At 37.3% G+C, this 19,207-nt stretch overlaps 1 protein-coding gene and 1 pseudogene across 2 annotated transcripts; one reads left to right on the top strand and one right to left on the bottom strand.

Moving 5' to 3' along the window:
• The first annotated feature begins 1,944 nt into the window (after positions 1–1,944).
• LOC110699419 lies at positions 1,945–7,258 on the top strand (annotated as a pseudogene).
• A 151-nt stretch (positions 7,259–7,409) lies between these two features.
• LOC110699277 (phosphoinositide phospholipase C 6-like) lies at positions 7,410–13,263 on the bottom strand. Of its 2 annotated transcripts, XM_021876778.1 has the most exons (9): positions 12,346–13,263; positions 11,057–11,253; positions 10,818–10,953; positions 10,276–10,709; positions 10,050–10,167; positions 9,522–9,674; positions 9,351–9,437; positions 7,682–7,781; positions 7,410–7,529 (listed from the first exon to the last, which is right to left on the bottom strand). In XM_021876778.1, exons 1-8 carry the CDS (start codon positions 12,673–12,675, stop codon positions 7,731–7,733), a joined length of 1,506 nt encoding a protein of 501 aa, XP_021732470.1. In that variant the 5' UTR covers positions 12,676–13,263; the 3' UTR covers positions 7,410–7,529; positions 7,682–7,730. The 2 variants fall into 2 exon arrangements, with proteins under 2 accessions (XP_021732470.1, XP_021732469.1); XM_021876777.1 differs by lacking the exons at positions 7,410–7,529; positions 7,682–7,781 and adding an exon at positions 8,158–8,795 and having other exon boundaries at positions 12,346–13,259.
• Positions 13,264–19,207: the final 5,944 nt, after the last annotated feature.

The following is a 19,207-nucleotide window of genomic DNA, read 5'->3' as shown; positions in this document are numbered from 1 at the left end:
GAGGATAGAAAGAGTTTATTACTCTTGATCCGGGGATAGAAAGAGTTTACTCTTGATCCGAAGATAGAAAGAGTTGATTAATCTTTCTTCGGTTCAGACAAACCATCTTCGGCAGCACCCTCGGCTCATATGGTTGTGAGCTTCGGCTGGGAGCTCGAATCTCGGCGAAGGTAAACCTCGGCTGGGCTCGGCTTCGGCTATGGCTAGCCTCGTCCAGGAGATAAGAGGTGAGCTTCGGCTCGGCAATGGTTACCGACCTTAACTTGGGAGCGGTAAACTGTACCACCCTTGGTTTCTGCTGAATCACCTTCGACTCGCCCAGAACGCCTTCGGCTTGGGCTGAAACTCCTTCGGTCTCGGCTGAAAAGCCTTAGGCTTGGCTGAAACACCGGTCTCGGCCCGGCTGGCTTGCCCAGAACACCTTCGGCTTGGGCTGAAACACCTTCGGATAGCCTCGGCTCGATGAGCTTCGGATTCCTTTTGCTTATCCGAGCTATTTGCTTCGGATTTTTAGATTGGTGATAGTTTGAGCTTTTTTAAGCTTCAACAATGGTAGACAACCTCGGATCTTCTTCGGCTGCTACTTTAGATGTGATGTGAAGAGATTTGGCTCACTTCACAATACTAGCCTTGACCCCCATTGACCTCGGCATGTGTTGCCTAGGATGAAATGGTGAGTCGTTCTAGTGGTGGAGTTGTGAGCCTTGAAGCTTGTGATGAAGACAATGGCAATTTCCTTCGGCAAGCATTGAATTTACATAAACTTGATTGATTTTTTATGTATGTTTCATGCCACCTGCTGCCTCTTCAACTTGGTGGTGTGAATGAAAGGCTTGCTTTTGTGAGCTTTCCATTAGAGCCACGTAGATCTAGCTTTTATTCTTCTTCAAGAATAATTAAGGTTTGACCATATTCATGGAATATTTCCCTATTTTTTTGTAAAGGCACGAAGTACCTTGTTAGTAGTGGTTAGATTGGCGACAAATCAAAATGTTTATCTATCATCTCCACCATTTGCAAGAATGATTACCCCTTTTGACAGGAGTAATAATTTTGGGTTAAATTTGCTAGAAATTTTGACCCTTTTTCGTGATAGAACACAGTAGCCATGAATTAGTGGATTTTCATGGGTAGTAGTACTCGTCTCCCCACAGACGGCGCCAAATTGTTTCGGCAAAAAATAAGCTAACCGGGCCTTGGAGGGGTGTCTGAGAACCTCGAATTTGGGCCTTGAATGGACCTGCAAAATGAACCCCGAGCCCCGGGGGTTGAACCCGGGGCGGAGCCTCCGACGCCCAAGTTAGTTGCCAAACAATGCATATTTTGAGAGGAGTTTAGGGGAGAGAGTGGAGGAGTATGGTCATCTTAGATGATAAGAGTGACCTCCCTTTACCTTATGCCCTTTGAGGGGTATTTATATGAGTACATAAGTGGGTTTATGAGCCCTAATATTACATATGTGGGCCGTTGATATATATATATATATATATATATATATATATATATATATGTTTAATTATTTATCATCATCTTCGATTGGCTCTTTTGCAATTTCACCCATATCTTCAAATCTAAAGACGATGTAATAATAAGGTACACTACCATCAATCAAATTTACGAGTACCATCTTTGATTTCAATTAATGCATTTTATCTAACTACTAAGTTGGCATAATTATACTTATTAAAATGCATAATTATATTAAATTAAATTAGTTTAAGGTGTTCATTTCAAGAAGTGTCTTCCTACAATTAATAAATTCACAATAGTGATTGTGAAATATTGTGAATGAATCAATTGTGCGGACTAGGTGTCGTTCATATTATTGAGTGTATGACAATATAGTGGTAATAGTAGTGTTTTACTGGTGGATGTATTTTTCTTTCTATTAAAAACTAAAACTATTAATCAGCTATATAAATTCAAGGTAATAAGTGATATATTTTTCTAATTTTAAATTAATCAGCTATATTTCATACATATCTAAGTACTTCGTATTAAGTATGTGACATATAGACAAACAACTAGTCTATCGAGCACTTATAGTTTAACTATCTACTTTCACATCTAATAATTAATTTCATGGTTAATCAAATTTACGAGTACCATCTTTGATTTCAATTAATGCATTTTATCTTAGTAGTATGCATTTTTCTTCAGCAATTTTATTTTTATTTTTTAAAAAAAAAAATGAAAAAAGACCAACTGATGTAGACAAATTTAAAAGCTAGGTGGCCCATTCATACAACTATCAAGAGTGCGATTTACTTTATTAGTGAAATTTTTTACTAGGTGGCCCATTCATACAACTATCTGGAATTTTTTACTTTCAATCTACATCAATTTGTGTTTTATTAAGACAGAATGAACGTGAATCCGACAATCAAGTACGTGTTAATTTTGCATTCAAAATTTAAAAACGTGTTCATGCATATCTGAGATTAGAGCTATTTTAATATGATTAGTAGTACTATTATTATTGAAAGATTAGTTGTAGAATGTAGACATAATACGGATTAATAAGGATTATTGTTTATTAGTGAAATCAGCTGTCAAAGTAAAGACTAGAAACCATCCCCTACGTGGAGACATATACGCTCCTCCTACTTCGTATTACAACTTGGAAAAGTAATACGAAGTACTACCAAATTTCAAAAGTTGACTTTTTGCCGGCAAAGACTCTATGGTATTTTCTCATATATTTTGTTTGATTTGACGTAAAATATTTTTAATGAAAAATGATATATTTTCAAGAAGATTACAGTTGAAAAATAAGTTTCCTTACTGGAAAAATTAGAAAGAAGAAAATAGAAGTGAAAAAGTGAGGATGGATTAGAGCAAAGTAAAAATGAGGTAAAGTGGAGATAGGAAAATGTGTCTTCCCTTTCTATTTTAAAGAAAAATGTAAGGTTTTAAATATACCAATAGTCCAACAAGTTAATTTTATTAACATAATTTTAAATATACCAATAGCCAAACTTGTTGGAGACCAATTATATATAAATAGATAGGATTTTATAAATTGAAAATTGCATGGTGTTTATTTTTATGTTTGGATGATTAAGAGAAGAAGCATCATATGCTCCATAAGTCATTAAGTCCTAACTAAAAGTTGCCTTTTTTTTTTTTTTTTTTTTTATCCTCAAGAAGAAAATGCATTCCAAGTAAAGAAAAAGTACAAAACAGCAAGAAAAAGAAAAACACACCAAAACACAAGGAAAAACAAAAACTAAGGAGGAACTAGGCGTGGCAAGGCCACTCCCCTAGCATCCTCCGCTATAATACTACTAAGATCAACAGGTACCGAACGAATTAAACATAATCTTGTGTCGTGAACGACTTCGCGGTTGGTCAATCAATCCGCCGCGTGATTACCTTCTCTATATAAATGTGAGCAACTTTGATCTTCCAACTGTCATCTTTGAGCTTATTGAGGCAATAGTTTATCTCATGAGCACATTCGCCTCTTCCTGCTTCTCCCTTTTGCAAGATCTGTACACACGCAAGATTATCAAGCCGAATCTCCAATTGTTGTATCTGCAAGCTTCGGGCTAACTCTATATACCACGCGCAAGAGCCATCATTAAAAGTTGCCATCTAATTTAAGGCATTGTATTATTTGACTCATTGTGTTTTAACTTATACTATATGAACCTATTTGCATGCACCATTCACTACATCAAAACTTATATTTAATGAACATCAAACTAACTTAATTTGAAATGAGTCAAGATAATTAAGTTGATCTGAGGACCTATATTATTGGAGCTTGTATTATCCTTAGATACTCCTTCCGTTTTTTTTATAAGCTAAAGTTGGGATTTTTCACTATTCATATGTCATCATTGACTTAATTTTTTTACCAATATATAATTTTTTTACCAATATATAATATATAGATATGATCATATAATATGTTGTTGGATTTGTAATAATGTCTACTTTTATAAATTAATTTTACATATTTTTTACTAATCTCTAATTAAAGATATTGATGGTCTTTCTTCAAAAAAAAAAATATATTGATGGTCGATCAAAGTTGTGTCTCGATAAATGTGCATATCCAACTCTAGCTTATAAAAAAAACAGAGGGAGTATATAATTTGTATGTTTCTTTGTTAATCTCACCATCCATGCATAAAGTACCAAGCAATGTTTAGTCTAATACCGTAAAATAATGTCATTTGTCATTTCACAATCATGAGATTGTGGGACCAAATTACACTAGAGGCACTTTAGAGTGGAGATTCCCTTAATTTCTACCCTAACACTCTAAAAAAAACCATAAAATGCTAACTTGGAGTCGAGTTGACTTGTGAAAGGTTTTGGCCTAGTTGAATCCTAACCTTCACTTTACCCACCGAAAAATAAAACAAATTTCCATGTACAAAATTTTGGCAAACTAGTCACCTTTTAGTGTGTTTTTTTCTTTTAAATAATGGTCCTAATGTTTATTAAGGTCTAACTATTTTTTACCAAAATTATGAAATAAAAAAGTTGACATATTTGGTTATTAGATATATTGGGTCAATATTTTAGTGCTACATATGAAGTAAATAAAAGCTTTGTACTTTAATTAGATCAGTTCCATGAATCATAATTAGTTAGGCCCTGTTCACGTCACCTTAAGAAAATAATATTCAGTAAAAATAATTTCAGTTCAGTAAAAATAATTTCAGTTCAATAAAAATCAGTAAATATAAAGAAGAAATATAATAGAAAATCAGTAAAAATAATTTCAATTCAGCAAAAATAATTTCAGTTCAGTAAAATTAATTTTAGTTCAGTAAAAATATTTTCAGTTCAGCAAAAATAAGGTGAAATGAACGGGGCCTTAAAACCAGACATTATACTTTTATTCAGTTGAAATCAAATAAGTATTCTATCCAAATCACTTTCAATCTTTGAAGATCAATTTCAATCAATAAAAATTATATTCATCTAAGTAATAAATCAACTTCAACCGGAAAAAATAATACTTTAAACGCGCACGTAAATATCTCAAAGAAAACACAGCTTTAAACATGGCTAATTTATTCATGTTAGAAACATAGTATATCTGCACACAATAATATAGCATAGGGTTCTTCAAATGAGATTTATAATTATTAGTAAGCACATAAACTAATAAATACTCCGCATACAATAGGGATTTTCTAATGACTTTTACAAATTTCCTTTAGGTTTGTCATTCTCCTATTTAATCCTTTTTTTATAAGGTTTTTGGTTAAATTTGATATATTTATTTTTGTAACAATAAACCGTAGAGAATACTAATTAATTAGGTATAATATATATTTGGACACAAATCATTCAAGGTTCTTATATCAAGCAAATTATACTATATAATCAACTAATGATCTATCTTTTCCATATAAATTTTGATATAATATCAAAGAGTTTTGTCATTTGTGGAAAGAATCAGGCACTTCCATATCACAATTTTAATTTTGATATGATATCAAAGAGTTTTGTCATTTGTGGAAAGAATCAAGCACTTCCATATCATAATTATTCTTTATAATATTCTAAGAAATTATAATAGTGGAAATAATAATGGACGTACATAATATGATCATTTTTTATATTTACCTTGACTTTCCATGCATAATTTTAATTTAACCCCTATAAATATAAATCTTGTAATTAAACCAAAACAAACCATTCCATCTTCCTCTCTAAATTTCTTCAACCATGGCAAAAATTCAAATTTTTTTACTTTCATTACTAATTAATAGCCTAACCTTAATTTCTCCTACACTAGGAGCCCTTAAACAAGGTTTTACAACCGATCTTATACACCGTGACTCGCCTTTGTCTCCATTGTACAACCCTTCCCTAGACAAATGGGAACGTGTAAGGAAGTCCATACGTCGTTCGTTCTCTCGAGTCAGCCGATATAGCCTATCATCATCGGTGTCTCCTAACGACGTAGTGTCCGAAGTGAAGCCTGCTAGAGGGGAGTATCTCATGGAGGTGTACTTAGGTACTCCACCAGTTAAACAACTTGGGATAGTTGATACCGGAAGTGACCTTATTTGGACACAATGCCAACCTTGTACTCAATGTTTTAAACAAAAACTTCCCATTTTTAACCCTAGAAGGTCCACCACGTACAAAGTCCAAAGTTGCGAGTCTAAAGCGTGCCAAGCTTTGGACCCTAACCAAGGCTCGTGCAGTAGAAGAGACACTTGCGAGTACATTTATACGTATGGAGACCAGTCCCACACTTCTGGGGATGTAGCCGCGGAAACCTTTACTTTTAAGTCTAGGAATCGCGGTAACACATCCTCATTCCCTAGGATTTCCTTTGGTTGTGGTATTGATAACTCTGGAACTTTTTCAGAAGAGGGTTCCGGTCTTATTGGGCTAGGGGGCGGGCCACTCTCATTGGTGTCCCAATTAGGCTCATCGATTGGGGGGAAATTCTCCTATTGCCTAATCCCCTTTGCCGTTGAAGGGAACTTCACAAGTAAAATTAATTTTGGGACAAAAGGAGAAGTGTCAGGACGTGGTGTTGTCTCCACTCTCCTAGTCCAAAAGAGTCCCGAAACATTCTATTTCCTTACCTTAGAAGGAATAAGCATTGGTAACAAAAGAATACCCTTCTCTAGTTCCAAACGATCTTCTTTATCCACCAACGATTACGGGAGTGAAGAGGGTAACATAATAATCGACTCAGGTACCACATTGACCTTTTTGCCCGAGGATACGTACAGCGAATTATCCAATTCCGTGAAACGGATTATACGAGGCACACCCGTGTTGGATCCATCCAGGACATTGGACTTGTGTTATCAAGCTAGTAGATCCCTTAAACTTCCTAATTTAACAGCACACTTCACAGGGGCGGATATACAGTTGAGGCCGGATAATACATTTATTAATGTATCAGAAGATGTGGTGTGCTTTGCTTTTGTACCAGCACAAGATATTTCAATCTTTGGCAACGTAGCTCAAGCTAATTATTTGGTGGAATATGATCTTGAAGAAGGGACAGTCTCCTTTAAGCCTACTGACTGCACTGAGGGGCAGTAAGCAGTAAATAAACATTTTCTATTTAAATTAGTCGCTTCAATTTAAGTACTTATGTTATTTGTTTTATTGCATTTTATTTTCTGTTGTCTTGTAAGATGAATTTTTCTTTCTTGAATAAAAGAATGTGATTTAGACATAATTTATCTGTTTAATTTGATAAGCAAATAGTTTTTGTTTCTATTTAAACTACTCCAGGGGTATACATACCTCGGCCCTCGGGGATATCAGCAAACCTTTTCTTACAATTACGTGCTTACAAAAAGCTTAACAAAATTGATGTGTGGAATGAATCACAAAAAAAAAAAAAAAAAAAATGTCAATTCTTTTTCATACAAAACATTACTCCGTAAGAAGTATATCATAGCTAACTAAAATATGCATGCTTCTAAATACAGTAGAGAAGTACTGAAGTTTATAATCATTCATATCAACTGACTGAATTCAAAGTTTTACCAATAAATGACAGCAAAACATTCGAGCTCCCAAAGTGTCTGCAGCACAAAATAAAAAATTTAAAAAAATGTCAGAGCAATGTATTATAGCTACAGTGCAGCACAAACTAGCTGTAACTCTTTAAGAGCTTCAGCAAGTATCAGTAGGCAACTCTCTATGAATTCATGGAAGAGAATGTGGTCATACTCACCACTAAATGTTCGCCTTTAACCTTGAAAGACATGACTCATGAGCTTCCTTTATAGATGAAGAAGACAACCTCGGATATCAAGGATTGTCCTTTCTGAACCCTGAATTTGTATCAGCCTCGGATATTCATGAGATTTTCCAAATCCGTTAAATTCATCAAAACCCATTAACCAAAATCATACAAATAGATATAAAACGTCTCTTCACCTATCAGCAATCTATGTCCTGCAGAATAGGCGATTTACAAACACAGAACATTCTGCATTCTTACCTCCAAAAAAAAAAAAAAAATAAATAAAAAATTCTGCATTCATAGAGCTTACATCATCTTCATGACCATATAGCAATGTATTCTGTTCTTGAAATTCTTTGTTGGATACATCACATCATGAAAAATGAGAAAACTTCAAATGTTGCTAAGTTTGGGTGAAACATCAGAATTATCATAGCAAAATTAAGATACCAGCGTGATTTTTTATATGAACATTCAGTGATTCAGATTCTCTTTTCATTATCTCATAGAATAGTATATTGTATCAAGTTACAACATAGCGCAAATTGTTACCACTGATAGGTGGTACATTGCTTCAACACAGCACATATCTAGCTTAGGATAAATGTTTCAAAACCACATCTTTGAGGATCTATCTAGCTTAGGATAAATCATCCCTAAAGCTGGGCATTCCCCTTGTATAATCTACTATTTCTCACCTTTTCAAATTCCAATACTCAAACAATTCAAGACCTTGTGCTGTGCAAGCTAATCATAACAGTAACCTAGTCTATACACTCGAATACTGCAGCCTCGAGTATGGTATAAGTTAAGAGAACTGAAACCTCATCAAAAGTCTGACTGATGGGAGTTTCTCTCCCTTCCTATCAAAAAGTCGGACTGATCTAATTCCGGTTTTCAACTCTGATATTGGCAAACACGTTTGCCCTCCGAAATCATCCTTCTCTGACATGTCATATTCTCTTACTTCAATTTGAAGCAGAGCCAACTCTGGGACGGTTAATGGAAATGTGAACTCCTGATCCCACACAGGTGCCCAATCATCTTCTATGACTTTCGTTTTTAGTTTGGCATAATCTGCTGGAACTCCTAGTATGCGAAACTGCTCACATAATAAATAAAAATCTGCCAATCAGCTTGAGATCTGACTTCTTCGGGCAACATGACACAAATAAAAGTATCAAGATAAAGTATGCCTTTTAGGTTGGTGTAGCCTTCAAAGAATCAACATTACAGGATTTTAATCAAATCGCCCTCAAGAGGGGTATTATATGACCACCCCCCCCCCCCCCCCTCAAATTCGATTTTGCATTTATAATATCCTTCTAAAACAATTTCCATTATATAAATGTACTTTATAGCTACCAATATTTGAATGCAAAATATGTTGTATGTTGTAGCTCTACTAGTGAATTATGTATCAGCCTAGGACATATTCAAGTTAGTAGCTTCTGCTATAAATAAGACCTCTGAACAGATCAGTAATTAGCAATTAATCATCATATTACTTTTTTCATCCAGACTGCTAAAGACCAAAACAGGACATATCAGTAACAAGAGAATTGAAGTTAGGCAAAATCAATTCATTGTACTCAAACTAAAAACTATACTATAATAGACTTCAAGAATACAGGCCATGGAAATTAAGTGGACTAACCTTCACATAGAAATCTGGTGGAGAAAAAGTATCGAAGTGAGTTTTGCTAAAATCCAAGCGCCATCCATCGCCCAAGTATGCCCTAACCTGCAAGTGTCATGCAGAGTTCAGCTGAAGAACAGTAGTAGCTCAGCCAGAACCATAAATTAAAATGATAATTTATCAGCTGACCTTCAAGGTCTTCTTCACTTCTAACGGGGCCTTTGGATCAAATACCTCACCATTTGGACCTTTTTTCATCAGAAAATCAGGCTTTTTGACAAAACCACAGCCACCATTAGATCGAAACATCCCTTGCATTAACCAAAGAGATTTACCATATCCCTGCATTTCAAAAGAATAAAAAATCCATTGGCTCCATCAGATAAAAGATAGAAAACCAAGAAAAAATCATCATATCTATGAGAACAATAAAAAAACTGAACATCAAATCAGATATAGAACATAAAAGGACATTGAATCAAAGTTACCAAGCAGAGATCAATGCTAGGATAAAGCATACAGAAACATGCTTTTATTTCCTAAGTTTGAGCACACACACAAAACACATTCTAAATCGGCAAAAATAATCAAACTAGCTTAATAGCAAGGTAAACTTGTTTGCCACAAACAGGAAAAAAAAAAAGATAAAAGACCTTTTTTTATAAAAAAAAAAAGGCATCATAAATTCAATAGCTCAGAGACAGTAATCAAAGCTACCTGCATATTAAAAGCAACCATTTGAGCCCCATGCATCCATCCAACCAATGGCTCATAGTTTGAAGATCTAATACGTGTTCCCTTGGGATAAATCCTAAGAAAGTTTCTCTGCGTGAACCTACAATTTTGAAGCAGCAAAAATGGCTATCAGTGAGTCTCACAGAAATAATGCAGCAGAAATTGCTGCTGTGAGAGAGCAGTGTACATCAAGACAATACCCACTCACCTCACAACATCAGGTCCATAATTTAATGCTGCCCTTTCAAGAGCCTGTTCACTCAAACTAAGACGTTTAACTTTATCTAAACCAGTTCTAAGTGCTTCTCTCAAGCCATTCTTTGGTTTACCCGCATGAATAGCAATCAGACGCTTGTACTGTGGTGCAACCAACTGACCAGATTTACCATCAGACGCAGCATCACTGTCTTCATCATCTTGATCACTTTCACTATCACCCTGGGTACTATTGGGTTGTGTATCATCTCCAGATGAAGCTGGTGAGGCGTTCCCCTTATCTTTGCTTTGTTTGGCCTCAAGGTATTCTTTTGGTGGTTTAGTTGAAAGAAGTATTCTGAACTTCAACTCTTCTGGTGAAGGAAAATGTTCTAAGTGTTGACACTCCGGACAGTACAGCATCTCCCCAAATATTTCAGTCACCATCTAGAGGAACAACTAATATGTCACAAGATAAAAGAAAAACAAAAGGCACAGAAGACATAGTTTGATGCAGGGGGTAAAAAAAAAAAAATAGAGTTCATGGAAAACTACCTTTGCAACTTTAGCTTGAAGGTCGGGAGTAAGGTGGTCTTCTAATGTTATTATCAAGGGATATGAAGATGCTGCAAAAGCATGTTCTTTTATAGACTTCAAACATTTAATGAGCGACACTGGAGTTGTAAAGGTCCTACAAATGAAAAGAAAATTCAGATGTTAAGATCTAAAAAGGTCTAAAGAGACACAAGTAAGGTGTACACATTCAGAGATAGGACTCAAAGAAGTTCACACACCTTCCATGAAGAACATTGATATCGTCTTTTGCTGAATTAGGCCAAATATCAAGTTCAATCACTCTGACTCCTCTCTGCAATGCCTTAATTATTGGTACATCACTGCAGTCACTGCTGAGTTGATTCCCCGTTAAGTAAGAATTATGACCCGTGAATATGAAGTAATGTTGCATTGGAGCAGTCATGTCATGATGCACCTGTGAAAAAATAACAATAAACATATGCATTATGTCAAGAGAAGACTACATGTTCCCCGCAGGAGCTCAGGAAATTCAGATTTCTTAATACAGTACTTAATATTGTCTACTTAAGTGTGTAAGGGTCCATAACACACCTTTTTAGTTACAAATAAAATCCAGTTTCAAATGCTTAAAAGTTACAACTTCAGCAGTAATTCCAGTAAGTATGGTCAGGTATATACTATATTCACAGAGATATTCCTCCAATCTGAAAAGTCCCGAAAATTGACTCAATGTACTGTCAAAGTAAGACCTACACTTCCTCAATACAACAAACTACCAAGTCTATTTCTATCAGAACAACCCAATTTGCTTTCGATACCTCAAAATTAAACTCAGAACCCTGAAAAGAAGCAACAAAAGCATCTACAACAGCCCGAATCAAGAACAACAGATTCCAAGCACCTAGCTTTCGCCTCGTGATATTGAAGCTAGCATTGACAGCATAACCAAAATGGATTCTGATTTCAACCATAAATACCTTCCCACCCATTTGGGCCATTTCTCCTACAAAACTCCAAATCATATATAGTAATCTTCCCCAAAGTCAAAATTATCTAATTACAAACTATTTCATTACGTACCAGAATTACTGCCAATTTTTAACCATAAATAACCCCACATACATTTCCCCACAAAACCTCCAATCATAAAATTCATCCTTCAGTCAAAAGTTACCACCTTTACACACAAATTATCATCCAAATCTCCACCAAAGTCCTAATTCACCTTTCCAATCACATTTTAACATACAGACAACTGATGATCAGTTGACATTTCCTCAAAAAGAATACAACAAACATATTCTGTTCCCCTTTTCCAAAACCCACACTAAAATCAATCCCATCAAAAAAAAAAAAAACCTTTTCCATTCACAAATTACCCTAATCAAATAATACCGCCTACATCATTTACCCTTTGCGACTCTCTTTACACCCGAATAAACAAATACCAAATTACCAACCCGAATGAGCAAATATCCACTTTATAAAATTCTTTAATAATCCAATCCAATCAATCATCAATAAATAAAAAACAAGGCAAAATTACCTGGGAATTAAGAGGAGAATTAAGATCATCAGAAAAGAGGAAAAAAAAGAAATCATCAAGAGTCAACCCTTGGCGCGTAAACTTGCTAAGATGTCGTCGCCGTCGTAGAATGTCGTCGAGAAGACGAGTAGCGTCGGCCTCCGTCGTATCCTCCGCCTGAAAATCCACCAGAAAACGGTGGAGTTGCGTCGCATTCATGTGGGTCCCTTTTTGAGAGTAGATTGTAAAAGCTTCAACAAGATCAAATGGTGGTTGAATATCATTGATCTTAAACTTTCTATTGAAACACATAAACATCTTGTAATTATGATGGGTACTACTACTCCCCATTTTTATTTTATTTTATTTCTTAATTTTCTCCAAATAATAATTATTATTAATTGTGAAAAAATATAATAATTTGTGAAAAGGATCAGATATAATTGAGAAATGAATGAAGAAATGTATGTATTTGAAGGGTTTAAATCGAAAAAATGGAGATTTATGGAGGTAAGAAAGTGGGAAAGAAGGGAGATTTTAAAGTTGTATGTCTTTGTATCTTATTTGATTTGATTTTTGATTGGTGAGAAAATAAATAAATGAAAGTTGGAAATTAAAGAAATAATAGTGAGTGTTGTCCTTATCTGAAATTTAATAAAACTGATTGTGTTGACCGTTAAATATAGCAGTTATCATTAACACGGCTTCGTTACGTTTTCCCGCTGCTCCGGTTGCTCAATTTTAATTTTTTTTTTTTTTATTAATACTGTTTTTTAATCTCAACTTTCACCAATTTATTTTCATTAACTCCAACTTTGGATTATTCCTCAATAGTCCCAACTTTAAGGTGACCTATCATTCTTCATACCCAAACCAGTCAACAATTCTCTATTCTAGGTTGCTGGACACGTTCTGCCACGTGAGTGGTCCAATTTTTTATTTTATATTTTTTTTTACTGAACCAAATTTTAAAAAAAAAATAATAAAACAAAAAAAAAATTCCTTTTATTTTTCATTATATTTTTAACAAAAAAAAGTAATTTTTTTATTTCCCCCTTCACCTTTAAGAGCCCCTCCCCCTCCACCTCCATTAATGGCAGCCAGCCAGCCACCTCCCCTCCATTTCCGGCAGTCCCCCCATCCCCTCCACTTCTAGCAACCCTCCTCCCCCTCCGTTTCCGGCCGCCCTTCCACTTCTCCTTGAAATCCCTACCCGAAACCCACCTGAAATCCCCTTTCCTCTTCCCTTCACTTTCTCCTCCATGACTTCCGACCACCCAATCGAACACCCAAACCCCTCAAATTCCAGAAAATACCCATCCACCTTATCGAAAGGCCCCATTCTATGACCGATTTTTGGGTTTCGAGATGTTTAGCGTATGTTTCATGTGGTTTTTGGGGATTTTCGAGTGGGACTGGTGGCTTTGAGGGATTTTCGAGGGTGGGGCTGCTGGTTTTTGGGGTTTTCGGAGTGGGGCTGGTGGTTTTTGGGGTTTGGTTGGTGGCGTGGGAGTTTCGGTGAAGAGGGATGGTGGTTTGGCTCGGAGCGACGACTCTAGTGGTAGGGAGGGCCGGCGGTCCGATGAGGCTGGGCTGGCGGGGTACCGGATCTTTTAGGGTGGTTGGGGTTTTGGCTGGGTGGTTTTTTTTTTTTTAATTTTGGTTTTTTTTTTGTTTTTTATATTTTTTAAAGCAATTAACATGTGACACGTGTCAAATAATTTTCTTAAATTTTTTTTTGACCCATTCAACTGGTCACCGGTTTTTGGGATTGAAGAATGATAAGCCACCTTAAAGTTGGGATTATTATTGAGGAATAATCCAGAGTTGGGATTAATGAAAATAAATTGGTGAAAGTTGGGATTAAAAAAACAATATTAATCCCTTTTTTTTTTTTTTTTATGTATGCTAAATTTTCTTTTACTGTAATAGTGTAAAATGGTTATGACTAATGATGGAGGAATTGTATTTTCATTTCACTCATAGTGTCTAATCCACTAACTTAAGTCGGATTGACTTTTAAGAAGTTTAAAATCGATGTATCATTCTTTTTATATATAAATAAAGGTAATGGAGAAATTATACTAGAAAGAAATTGAACCCGAATTATTGATAGACAAAATAAAATAATTGTTGCAATAAGAATTTATAACGTAGAATGAGATTCGAACCCGTGATCTTTATATTATGATGACTTCAATACCATGTTAAAGGATTATCTCAACTAAAAGTTTAAACTGGTGGTTGAAGACTTGAACTCCAAAATTATGTTTATACTCTATCACATACAATAACCCGAGATATTGTCTTGATCCAATAATTTATTTTAGTTGGATTATTTATTTTTGCTCCAAAGGCATGGGGCATCAAGTATATGTCAGATGTCACCCATATTATCAGTGGACATGTGGCAAATTAAGGGCAACTCCTCTGACAAATATCGACATAATATATGTCGCCACCAGCCCACCACTCATCCCTCGGCAAAAATATAATTGATAAATACTCCATATTCCATTAATTAAAAAAGAAAAGTATCTGACTTTATAATTATTTCATGGGAAGAACAAATTAATTTTAGTTTATGTTAATTCAATACACTACACGTAAGATTATAAAATTGATAAGAGTAGAATTATTTGCTGGCTATGACAAACGATGATTAGTTAATTACTCGGATTTGAATAATACGAGTGTTAATCACCTCAAATAAAGCTGAGGAAGAACATTTCTTAATATCACAGACGTGTGTGTTATGATTTAAGAGGGATACAACAACTTTCAAACTATTTAAGAAGTTTCTAATGTGAACGTTTCACATACTTGCCACCATCTAATTTTCTCCCTTTTCAATTATGGACATAAGCTAATCACCCTTCAAACTTGATTAAGTGTTAATCATATTATCATTGATCGAACCTCCAACGACATATTTCACGAGTTGTAATAATAAATGCGTATATGAGCTGCATATTTTTAATAGACGATTATACAAATAACGAGAATTTATTTTTTCAAATATTATTTAAGTTGAAATGATTGTATTTTCATGAATCAATTCGATTTAATTTGTTTTCTTATGACTTTGTATGCTTCCCTTTTTTTTTCGTGTTATTTAATTACACTCTAAGATGTTTACATTAAGTAAATTGAACATAACTCCTAATCTTCTCCTTATTTCACTACGAGTATTATGTAATCATTATCATGGCTTATTGTTAATGACGAAAACATCTTTGTCTTTTGGGAATACCCATAAATAACATAATGACAAAGAAGTAGATCAAATTAAGACAAAGCTATCAAAAATCTTCTATTTTGGAGCTACATTCAAAGAAATCTATCACGATAGGACAAACAAATCTAACAAAAGCTTAGAAGAGAAAATGTTAGTACTTGATCCACCACACAAAGACTAATTGTAACACTATCTTAATAGTGTTATTTGAAATTTCATGACAACAACTTGATCGTCAGAGGCGGAACTCCACCCAATTGGAGTTTTCGTGGTTTTGCAAGTACAAACAATCGGTATCCAATCTTGGAATTGTAACTCTCTTGAGGGACTCCAAAAACCCCGAAACATTTGCCGCGTCTGTGGGGAGAGTACTTCCAGAATGACATCCCACGAATTTGTACCGCCTGTTAATGAGAAACGGCCTATGGCTGAAGTTGAGGTCCACACGGACCAAGATAGTGGTGGCGACTTTGAGGTCGAAACCTATGTGGCCCCAAACGGGTCACTCAGAACAAGACGCACCCGTCCCAAGGAAACAAGGGAGCGGGGCAATGACATAGCTGGTCCAAGCAACCCAACCGGCAAGCCGGCTGGGCAACCCCAGGCGACGGAGGGTGCTGCCCCCGTTACCAGAGACGAACTCATGAAATTCATAACGAGTTTCAAAGGAGAGATAAAGGACCTTATAAATAAGAAGACAACTGGCACCAACAAGGGTCAGTCGGCCAAGAAGCCTTCTCCCTCAGGGAAAAAGCATGTGAAGGACTGTGTGCCCACTCCTCACCCTAAACCAAAGGGGGTGGACTGGCCCATGGTTGATTTATCAAAATACCGATTCCGTGAAGCAGGGAAAAGGAAGGTCATCCGGCAAGTTCAGCCGGATGGATAAAAAAAAGACTTACTCAGACGCTCAGATGCTGATCCAGCAGAAGAGAAGTCAACAGCTGTCTGAGTCGGCTTCGACGTTGACCTACTCAGACAGCTTCTAGATTACCTCAATGGGGTATTCACATTCTAACCGAGAGGATCAATCAGGCGGTATGTCCGTCCGTACCGGCCCTCAGATTATCCACTCGGCTCCGTATGTGCCCCAACAGCCATACATGCAGCCAGCCCTCTTTGGGGGTCAGGTGGCACAAAATGTCTAGCCAATGGACTGGCAGCTCCGTCTGCTAAAACTTGGGGAACAACCTTCTGCGTTCTCCAAGGAGATAATCGAGGCGGCACAGTCGGCCAAGGTTAAGAATGTGTTGATAAGTACTTACGATGGTACCACCAACCGAAAGGACCACCTAATGACGTACACCAACCTCATGTACTTACAGGGGTTGGATGATGCCACGTGGTGTCGATGCTTTCCGACAACATTGAAGGGCATAACCCAACGGTGGTTTGGTAACCTGTTAGTCGGTTGCATCAACAACTTCAAGACGCTTGCGTACTTGTTTGCTTCCAACTTCTCTATGAACATCCCTGCCAAAAAGACAAGTCTCGACTTTGGGGCTATACAGCAGGGAGACAGAGAAGGGATAAGGTCCTATGTCAGGCGGTTTAATCTGATGAGAATTCAGATTCAAGGGCTATCAGACGAAGTGGCCTACGCAGACGTTTTCAAAGGTCTGAAGGACGGGTCGACCTTTAAGTTCGACCTCGTCAGGAAGAGGGTTGTTACCCCCTAAGAGGCGCTGATGGAGGCAGAAGCCTATATACAAGCGACTGAGCTCTGTGTCATCAAGCAGCCGTCGGACCCTAAAAAGTCCAACAAAAAAGAGAGTTGGTCTGCTTAGCCGGCTAAAAAGGAAGAGAGCAAGAAAAGAAAGGAAGTTGTCCACCATCCCAGAAGAAGAATAAAAAGTTAAAAACGTAAGTCCCTAAGTACGAGTTTAACAAGGACTGCTACTCCATCCTCATGGAGATCAAAGACCGGGTGCCTATTGAGAAACCGGCTGTAATGAAAGGTTCCGCCAAAAGTCAAAACAAAAACAAATACTGTCATTTTCATGAGGATATAGGCCATACACCAATGACTGCTATAGTATAGCCTCAAGCGGTTGGTTGACCGTCTCGATGACAAAGGAGTGTTGAAGTCCTACATTCTGAAGTCTAAGGTGACCATTAGAACAAATAGTGGACAGCCGTCCAAAAAGCCTGACCAGCTTGCTATAAGCTCAGACATTGATGAAGAGCAGATTTATACTATAGCAGGCGGTTTTTTCTAGAGGGGGTCTTATCATCCAGGGCACTAAGGACTACATCAGAAAGCTCGATGTCAATTCAGTTGATGAGGGTCGGGCATCGAAAGACACCTTCCCTGAGGTGATCATCTCTGAGAAGGACAGGGGCAAGGTCAGGCGGCCACATGATGACCCCATAGTCATCGAGTGTAAGGTCGCTAATCAACGAGTGGGCCGTATCCTGATTGACACCGGGAGCTCGTCTAATCTTATCAGCTACAGGTGCTTGGCAAAGCTCAAGTACAAGCCTAGCAGCATGCACAAAGTCTCTCACTCCTTAGTTGGTTTTGGGGGTGGGGTAGTGCATCAGGTGGGGAGGATTGACCTACCCATCCGGCTAGGATTGGTGATAGATGGCCATTTATACGCCTCCTCATCCTCCTGGAAGGCATCCGCTTGTAACGAAGTTGACTCCTCAGAGTCAGATTGTTGGACGGTCTCATCGCCGTCTACATCCTCAGACTCCTCCAAAATGTTATCACTGGGTGACTCAGCTGAGCCGTCTGATCTGTAGTCGGGGTCAACAGTCGTCCGCTTCGTCCGAGCCATCATGTCCTGCACATGCACAGAGACGGTCGGATTCGTGGAAGAGAAAGGGTGGTCCAAACACCCCCAGACGGCATCCCCAGTCCTAGACACGTACAGCCGTATCAGGAGACCGGCTGACAACTGTCCTAGGCCGTGCCGTGTGTGTGTTGGGTGAGTCCATTATTCTTTACAAAGTATACAACCGGAAAAGCTCAAAAGAGTTGCACATGATAGAGACGGTACCTTGAAGGTGCTTTAAAATGGAGAAAGGCGTAGACCGGCTAAATTGGCAGGCGAAAAAAGTCAAATTGCTTGCTAGATACCCAAACGGTTGCTCGGATGTACCCACTTGGAAAGCAAGGGAAACTTGTTGAGGATGTACCCAAGCGGTGCTTTGAAGCTCTGCTTGATGACATCACAAACGGCTGACCGGCTGTAGGTGATTTGAAAGCAGGGGAATCAGCTGAAGTATGCTCAGATGGTTTTGATGCGCCTTGAGCGATGTTAGCACAGGCGAAAACCGGTTGAGTCAGGAAGTAGCAAGAGGTTATAAAGATGATGGCAGCCGGTCTTAGAGCTTTACTTTTCCTCTCTCTGAAATTTTCTCAAAGAATGTAAAATGAGGAGAAGGAAGGGGGGAGATCTTATTTATAGGAACTCCCCCGGAAGGCAAACCGTCGCCTCAAATTCTAAAAAAAAAAAAAAAAAAGATAGACGAACCGTCACTTAACCAACATGTGACACCTGTCACAGGTGCCATGTGGCTTGCCACGTCACACCTGTGAGGGGCAAATGTTCAGGGTAAAAATACCCCGGTCCACGTGGACCAATTGCATGGTGACACGTGTCACCCTCATAGAGGTTCTGAAAGAACCAATCCTCT

This window comes from Chenopodium quinoa, unplaced genomic scaffold (genome assembly GCF_001683475.1).
Source record: "Chenopodium quinoa cultivar QQ74 unplaced genomic scaffold, ASM168347v1, whole genome shotgun sequence".
NCBI classification, from domain to species: Eukaryota; Viridiplantae; Streptophyta; class Magnoliopsida; order Caryophyllales; family Amaranthaceae; genus Chenopodium; species Chenopodium quinoa.
This window is presented reverse-complemented; position numbering and strand designations above follow the sequence as displayed.